Source organism: Lolium rigidum, chromosome 1 (genome assembly GCF_022539505.1).
Source record: "Lolium rigidum isolate FL_2022 chromosome 1, APGP_CSIRO_Lrig_0.1, whole genome shotgun sequence".
Lineage (NCBI taxonomy): Eukaryota > Viridiplantae > Streptophyta > Magnoliopsida > Poales > Poaceae > Lolium > Lolium rigidum.
In genome coordinates this window covers 44,889,831-44,898,423 of record NC_061508.1, presented here as the reverse complement: position 1 = coordinate 44,898,423, position 8,593 = coordinate 44,889,831, and the positions used below count along the sequence as shown (strand labels likewise).

Below are 8,593 nucleotides of genomic sequence, written 5' to 3'. Positions count from 1 at the left end.
AGCTAGCCTCTAAACTTTGTCCACAAAAGAGTGTACTCCTATCTTCCCAATACAATTTAATTGTTTCTCTCTCATCGCACGGAAATCAAACCCAATAATATTGAGCACATATTCTTCTTGCTTTTTACATGCAATTAGCTTATTGGAGGTGAAAGAATTAAAGAGGAGAGATGCATGTTCCTAATGTACTTTTCACTCCACCTCATAATTTATCTTGAAAACCCCGCAGATACACTTATTTATGGACGGAGGGAGCTTACAGTAGTATGATTGTAGATTTGTAGTCAGGACCTCTCCACGGGAACGCACTTGACGCGACATAGAAAAGCTAGCTACTAGCAGCAGCATGCCAGAAGGGAGCGAGTCAGAGAGTCACTTGCATGCGCAACCAAAGACCAGAGGAAAGAAAGGCGCGCGGCGCGCGAGAGACGACCGATCTTTCGCTCCAGATCGGTCGGCTGATCTCAAGCATTTACCTAAATAATTGGACAGCTTCATGACAACATGTGGCCAGTTTATCATTCTTGGTTTTCAGTGATTGCAAGTTCAACTCTTCACTACCATTGCTTGACAAGTGAAACCGATATGTCGAATGGTTTTTGTTTTGCGAGGCCTGTTATAAATTGAAGTCAAGTGGGCGAACTATTCAGCAGTTGAGCCATCATGAAAAGGATAGTCTGTGTAGCCAACGACGGGATCTTGTGTGTAGAAGGTGGAACGGTCGTACTTGTTCAAGGGGACACCTAGCTCAAATCTCTTTGGCAAATCCGGATTAGCCAGAAAGAGCCTCCCGTAGGCGACAAGGTCAGCATAGCCGTCAGCGACGACCTTGTTGCCTTCCTCCCGATCGTACCCTCCGGCCGCAATGAAAGTGCCGTTGAATGCTTTCCTGAAGGGTAGAAGCCCGTGAAGTATCTGCCGACGGCCATCCACAATGGCCATCCGAGGTTCAACCATGTGGCAGTACAGGAACCCCTGGTGTTTGTTAAGTTGTTGCACCATGTATGCACCCAGGGCATGTGGATCAGAGTCGTAGCAATCCATGTAGTCCACAAAAGGAGACAGTCTGATGCCCACACGTTCCGCGCCCACCTCACGAACAACCGCATCAATCACCTCAACCGCAAAGCGGCATCGGTTCTCGAGGCTGCCACCGTACTCATCGGTGCGGTCATTGCAGCTGTCTTTCATGAACTGCTCCAAGAGGTACCCATGCGCGCCATGGATCTCCACGCCGTCGAAGCCCGCCTCGATGGCGTTCCGAGCAGCGTGTCTAAAGTCATCGACGATCGCGGGAATCTCTTCTATCTGAAGCCGGCGGGGTTTGGAGTACACTACGCCGCCCTCGGCGTCGTGCCGCCCATCCGGCTCGGGCGTTATCTGCTTATCCGTGCTGGAGATCGGCGCCTGGCCATCCGGCTGGTAATCTATTTTGAACCGAGGCGGGATGATTAGCCACTAATAAATAGCACTTGCCGAATCAGATAATTTTTTCACAGATGTCACCAACGCAAAATTAGATACTAGCATGGATGTCGAATTTACCGTTTGTGGAGACCCTCCCGACATGCCAAATCTGGCAGAAGAAGAACGCTCCCTTCCGGTGGACGGCGTCGACGATGGGCTTCCAAGCTTCAACCTGCTCAGGCGTCCAGATGCCTGGAGTCTCAGGATACCCTTTCGCGGTGACAGAGACGTCCGTGGCCTCGGAGATGAGGAGGCCGCCTTTGGTCGCCCGCTGCGAGTAGTAGAGCGCCGCGTGCGGCTGTGGCACGCTGCCGTAGGAGCGGCACCGCGTCAAAGGCGCGAGCACCACACGGTGGGAGAGGTCGAACTGCCCCAGCTTGTGCGGCGTCAGCAACGGCATCGCCTCCTTCGCCACCATCTTCTCTCTCTCGGTTGGTTGTGGATTGCAGAGGAATCACTGAACTTGCTCTGTTTCTTGTTTGTGAGGTCTGTTCTCTTTGTCTGTGTGGCTCAGTCGGCTGATGGCTATCTGAATTTATAGGTGTTGGTGTGGACCTCTCCCCGTGTGGCATGACGTGCCACACGTCTCTTCTCCGACGGGCGCACATTGTTGGATTCGGCCGGCCAGTCCGTTCCCATTTCCACCATGCGCAGTGACAGCAAGATACTCGTGTTCACTCTGCACACCAATCAAATGTGTGGTGATCCATTGTGATTCGCCAGCAGGTAGCAGAGACTTCTGGCACGTGCTTACACCGTCCAACGTCACTGCAAACGTTGGGATTACTGTCAATTGTCACTTCTGTTGCATTCATCTTGACTTTGATCGGGTGGTGCAGTGTCCATGCACGTGTGCGTGCTTGTTTGTAGAAATCCTACGCTAGCAGCTCCTCAATCACCTTGTGCAGCAGCTAGACCGTAGTACTCCGGCCAGGCTCCTTCCCGTTCGCCACGGCCGCGGCGTTCGCCAGCTCGCTCCGGTGCCTCTCGACGTGATCCCACCTCTGCAGGGACGCGTACATGTTGGACAGGCCGTACGCCGCGCCGTCGCGGAGGTCCAGCTCCGCGATCCGCTCCGCCGCCCACTCGCTCACCCTGACGCCGTCCTCCCCGGAGCTGCGCGCGTGCAGCAACAGGCACCCCAGGACCTTGGCGTTGGGGCGGACGGGCATCGTCCGCACGAGCTGCACGGCGTCTCCGAGCAGCCCCGCGCGGCACAGGAGGTCCACCATGCAGCCGTAGTGCTCCGCCGCGGGAGCCACGCCGTGGACCGTCAGCATCTCAGCGAAGAGCCCCCGGCCCTCGGCCACCAGGCCAGAGTGGCTGCACGCCGACAGGAGCGCCACGAACGTCACCGCGTCCGGCCTGGCCTCACTTCTCTTCGTATTTCTGCTCGTCTCGACCATGTCGCGGAACGCCCTGACGGCGTCCTCGCCGCGGCCGTTCCTCCCGAGCCCAGCGATCAACGTGTTCCAGCAGAAGAGGTTTGGGGTGCCGGGCATGGTGTCGAAGACTTCCAGCGCACGGTCCACGCTCCCGCACTTGAAGTACATGTCCATGAGGGCGTTGCTCAGCACCGCGTCGGGGGTCAACCTCAGCTTCCGGATGGAGAGATGGACGGCACGACCCAAGGCGAAGTCCCCTACCTGCGCACAGGCGGTCACCACCGTAGCCATGGTGACTGCTGTGGGCCTCGGCGTCCGCTGATCATCCTGCCGCTGCATCAGCCAGCGGAACATCGCGATGGCAGCGGAGGGGTCTCCCCGGTGCAGATACCCCGCCATCATAGTGTTCCACGTCACGACGTCCCGCAACGAAGAGCACATACGGTCCAACAGCTCCCGGGCAGCATCCATCCGCCCGGCCTTGCAGTACCCGTCGATCATCGCGTTCCACGACACGACGCTGCTCATCTTCACGCGGAGGCTCGCCTCAAAGACTTCCCTGGCGGAGGCCAGGTCGCCGGCTCTGCAGTAGCAAGTCAGCACCGTGTTCCATGAGGCCGCGGTCCTGTCATTATCAGGCATTCTGTCGAACAGCCTCCGGGCGTCCGCTGTCCTACCAGAATGGCCGAGCGCGGCCAGCATGGCGTTGTAGGCGATCCCGTCCCGGCGCGGCATCTCGTCGAACAGTCTCTGGGCGTGAGCTAGGAGGCCGCGCTTGCCGTAGCGGGCGAGCAAGGCGGTGGCCAGCACGACGTCGGAGGCGAGGCCCAGCTTGCAGGCCAGGCAGTGGAGTGCCTGCTCTTCGCGACAGCCGGGGCGTCCGGCGATCGCGCGTAGGAGGGCGGCGCGGTCGCGCGGAATCGTCCTCGGCTGCATCTCTTTTTCACCTCGAAACCGAATCTCCCCATTAGCCTCCGTAATAAGCGGGATTTGTAATCGCCGTTCCCCCAGCCGTCACATATTGAACTTCAGCAGGCTGCTCCAACAGAATTCAGAATTTAGCAGAGGCTGCTCCTGCTCCCGTTGCTGCAGCAGGCTTGTGGAACTCGGTTTTCGATAAAGGATGCTTTGTTACCTTTTTGGGACATCCAGTCTCTGCATAACCAAAATGCACACAGCCGTTTTTGAGTCTCAAGTCTAAAAAAAAGCTAAACTAAAAATATATCTAGGCGAAATACATATCGGAATGAATCACATAACACCTAAGGTGTGGGTGGGGCTTCAATCCGTAGACTATGCTGCCACCCATGTAGGGAATAAGTATCCCTCGCCGTAGCCTCCAACCGTGTACAGACCTCCGTAAATAGGTCTCGGTTCTCCATGCGCTGAAGAGGTAACCATGAACAAAGAATCCCTGTACATCTGTAGATGACCTGCAACAAGGAGAAATTTTTGTCATTAAAAATCTTGTCATTTCTACTCAGCCAAAGCGTCCAGATAACTGGTAGCGCCCCCACCCTAAGAAGCAACTTGAACCTTAAATCTATTCCATGAAGCCAATTACCAAAGACATTGGCCACACTAGTGGGAGGATATAAGGTAGACGCTACTTGGATGACAGACCAAATAGATCTCGCAAACTGGCACCGGAAGAAAAGGTGTTCAATAGTTTCATCATGATGACAAAAAACACATTGAGTACTTCCATGCCAATTCCGCTTAACAGGATTGTCTTTGGTGAGGATGACTCCTCGACGAAGATACCATCCAAATATTTTTATTTTTAATGGTATCTTCATCTTCCAAATTTTATTATTATTATCAACCGGTAAATCAGAATGAAGTATGGCGTTGTATAAAGATTTTACCGAGAAAGAGTCATCTACATGTAAATTCCACATAAATTCATCTGGTCCAGGCGACAGGTTAACATCCCCCAACGTATGAATTAAAGCATTCCATGCCAATAGCCTTTGTCCTAGCAAAACTCGTCGGAATGTCACATTCGGTGGAGAGGTAGCCATTACTGTGGCAATGGTATCTCCTTTGCGACGAACGATACTATACAACGCAGGATACTGTTCACTTAGAGGTGCATTGTCTAACCAAGCATCTTCCCGAACCGTATCCGTGTTCCATTCTTAATTGAGAAAGTACCATGATGAAAAAAGACATTTTTTGTCGCCATTAGACCAGCCCGAAGTGTGAATCTCCGGGTTTCCAAACCACCCGAGATAACGTCTTGGAGCCGATATACTTTCTCCGAAGAATAGTTTGCCAAATCCCATCCTCGGTAAGGAGCTTAAAAAGCCATTTACCCAGCAGAGCTGAGTTCTTGACCTCCAGGTCATGAACTCCAAGCCCGTCTTGATCTTTGGGACTACAAACTACACTCCATTTAACCAGTCGATATTTCTTTTTCTCGCTATCACCTTGCCAAAAGAATCTGGATCGATAATAATCAAGTTTATGCAGAATTCCTTTTGGCAACAGGAAGAATGATAACATATACAGTACCATATTTGTCAGTACCGAATTAATGAGTACCAATCTTCCTCCCAGGGATAGCAATTTGCCTTTCCAACTACTAAGACGCTTCTGTAATCTTTCTTCTACTATTTTTCATTCATCAATTATGAGTCTCCGGTAGTGAATCGGAATACCCAAATAGCGAATAGGAAATTGGCTTGCCCACAACCGAACAACTCTGTATAGAGAGTTTTATCATCTTGGGCATCACCGAAACAGAACAATTCACTTTTATGGAAATTAATTTTCAATCCCGACAACTGCTCAAAAGCCACCAAGATTAATTTCAGGTTGTAAGCTTTTTCGAGATCATGATCCATAAATAGAATTGTATCATCGGTATATTGAAGAATATATAAACCACCATCAACCAGATGTGGAATCACCCCTTCAATTTGACCATCAGACTTGGCCCGCTCTATGAGTATAGCCAGCATATCCGCCACAATGTTAAATAACATAGGTGATAACGGATCCTCTTGGCGTAACCCTTTCCGTGTTTGCAAATAATGGCCGGTGTCATCATTAACCCGAATTGCCACACTACCTCCATACACAAAAATCATTTATTAAAGCGCGCTATTCAGGAGAAAAACCTTTCATCCTGAGAGTATGTTGTAGGAAAGACCACTTGACCTTGTCATAAGCCTTTTCAAAATCTAATTTCAAAATAACCCCATTTAATTTCTTAGTATGCATCTCATGTACCGTCTCATGCAAAACCGCCACTCCATCAAGAATATTTCTTCCTTGCATGAAAGCGGTTTGTGATGGCTGAACGACATGATCCGCAACCGTATTAAGTCTAATGGTGGCCACTTTCGTGAAAATCTTGAAACTTACGTTTAAGAGGCAAATAGGTCTATATTGTTGAATCCTTTCCGCCTCATTAACTTTCGGTAACAAGATTACTTCACCAAAGTTTAGACGAAATAATTCTAGTTGTCCCATATGCAGAGCACTGAACAAATCTAGAAGATCCACTTTAATAGTGTCCCAGAATGTTTGATAAAATTCCGCTGGAAAACCATCAGGACCCGGTGCTTTGTTGCATTCCATTTGGAAAATAGCCTTCTGCACTTCTTCCTCGGAATAAGGTGCAGTTAGTAAGCCATTTTCCTCTATAGAAACTTGGGGTATATCAGCTGTTAAGTCCTCATTTAGAGAAAGTGAACTTTCATCCGGAGGATGATGGCGTGTATTTCACACGTTCGTTGGGCAACCCCAAGAGGAAGGTATGATGCGCACAGCAGCAAGTTTTCCCTCAGAAAGAAACCAAGGTTTATCGAACCAGGAGGAGCCAAGAAGCACGTTGAAGGTTGATGGCGGTGGAGATGGCAGCGGTGTTGATGGAGAAGCCTTCCGGGGGCACTTCCCCGCTCCGGCAGGGTGCCGGAACAGAGACTCCTGTCCCCCAGATCTTGGCTTCGCGATGGCGGCGGCTCTGGAAGGTTTCTGTGGTTTTCGTCGAACGCCCCGAGGTTTTGATTTCGTCCAATTCCGAGAATATTTCCTTACTAGGATTTCTGAAACCAAAAACAGCAGAAAACAGCAACTGGCACTTCGGCATCTTGTTAATAGGTTAGTTCCGGAAAATGCACGAATATGACATAAAGTGTGCATAAAACATGTAGGTATCATCAATAATATGGCATAGAACATAAGAAATTATCGATACGTCGGAGACGTATCAAGCATCCCCAAGCTTAGTTCTGCTCATCCCGAGCGGGTAAAACGATAACAAAGATAATTTCGAAGTGATATGCCATCATAACCTTGATCATACTATTTGTAAACATATGTAGTGGATGCAGCGATCATAACAATGGTGATGACATGAGTAAACAGGTGAATCATATAGCAAAGACTTTTCATGAATAGTACTTCAAGACAAGTATTAATAAGTCTTGCATAAGAGTTAACTCATAAAGCAATAAATCAAAGTAAAGGTATTGAAGCAACACAAAGGAAGATTAAGTTTCAGCGGTTGCTTTCAACTTGTAACATGTATATCTCATGGATAATAGTCAACATAGAGTAATATAACAAGTACAATATGCAAGTATGTAGGAATCAATGCACGGTTCACACAAGTGTTTGCTTCTTGAGGTGGAGAGAGATAGGTGAACCGACTCAACATAAAAGTAAAGAGAATGGTCCTTCAAAGAGGAAAGCATCGATTGCTATATTTGTGCTAGAGCTTTTATTTTGAAAACATGAAACAATTTTGTCAACGGTAGTAATAAAGCATATGAGTTATGAAAGTTATATCTTACAAGTTGCAAGTCTCATGCATAGTATACTAATAGTGCCCGCACCTTGTCCTAATTAACTTGGACTACCGGATCTTTGCAATGCACATGTTTTGACCAAGTGTCACAATGGGGTACCTCCATGCCGCCTGTACAAAGGTCTAAGGAGAAAGCTCGCATTTTAGATTTCTCGCTTTTGATTATTCTCAACTTAGACATCCATACCGGGACAACATGGACAACAGATAATGGACTCCTCTTTAATGCATAAGCATGTGGCAACAATTTTTATTCTCATATGAGATTGAGGATATATGTCCAAACTGAAACTTCCACCATGAATCATGGCTTTAGTTAGCGGCCCAAAGTTCTTCTCTAACAACATGCATGCTCCAACCATGAAGGTGGTAGATCTCTCTTGCTTCGGACAAGACGGACATGCATAGCAACTCACATGATATCCAACAAAGAATAGTTGATGGCGTCCCCGTAAACATGGTTACCGCTCAACAAGCAACTTAATAAGAGATAAAGTGCATAAGTACATATTCAATACTACAATAGTTTTTAAGCTATTTGTCCCATGAGCTATATATTGCAAAGGTGAATGATGGAATTTTAAAGGTAGCACTCAAGCAATTTACTTTGGAATGGCTGGTAAATACCATGTAGTAGGTAGGTATGGTGGACACAAATGGCATAGTGGTTGGCTCAAGTATTTTGGATGCATGAGAAGTATTCCCTCTCGATACAAGGTTTAGGCTAGCAAGGCTTATTTGAAACAAACACAAGGATGAACCGGTGCAGCAAAACTCACATAAAAGACATATTGAAAACATTATAAGACTCTACACCGTCTTCCTTGTTGTTCAAAACTCAATACTAGAAATTATCTAGACTTTAGAGAGACCAATTATGCAAACCAAATTTTAGCATGCTCTATGTATTCTTCACTAATAG

At 48.3% G+C, this 8,593-nt stretch overlaps 2 protein-coding genes across 2 annotated transcripts; both read right to left on the bottom strand.

Moving 5' to 3' along the window:
• Positions 1 to 539: 539 nt before the first annotated feature.
• Positions 540 to 1,967, bottom strand: LOC124672168 (12-oxophytodienoate reductase 1-like). The gene is made up of 2 exons (XM_047208446.1): positions 1,546 to 1,967; positions 540 to 1,427 (listed from the first exon to the last, which is right to left on the bottom strand). The coding sequence occupies exons 1-2, from the start codon at positions 1,883 to 1,885 to the stop codon at positions 643 to 645; spliced, it is 1,125 nt and encodes a 374-aa protein (XP_047064402.1). The 5' UTR covers positions 1,886 to 1,967; the 3' UTR covers positions 540 to 642.
• Positions 1,968 to 2,378: 411 nt separating this feature from the next.
• On the bottom strand, positions 2,379 to 3,788 carry LOC124707395 (pentatricopeptide repeat-containing protein At3g29230-like). The gene has a single exon (XM_047239051.1). It carries the CDS (start codon positions 3,786 to 3,788, stop codon positions 2,379 to 2,381), a length of 1,410 nt encoding a protein of 469 aa, XP_047095007.1.
• Between the last annotated feature and the right edge of the window lie 4,805 nt (positions 3,789 to 8,593).

Bases quoted from the DNA above. Each gene is read 5' to 3' on its own strand.
- LOC124672168 (XM_047208446.1), bottom strand. From the start codon at position 1,885: ATGGTGGCGAAGGAGGCGATGCCGTTGCTGACGCCGCACAAGCTGGGG. The intron at 1,428-1,545 runs GTAAATTCGACA...GGTTCAAAATAG, and splicing joins CGGGAGGGTCTCCACAAACG to ATTACCAGCCGGATGGCCAG.
- LOC124707395 (XM_047239051.1), bottom strand. From the start codon at position 3,788: ATGCAGCCGAGGACGATTCCGCGCGACCGCGCCGCCCTCCTACGCGCG.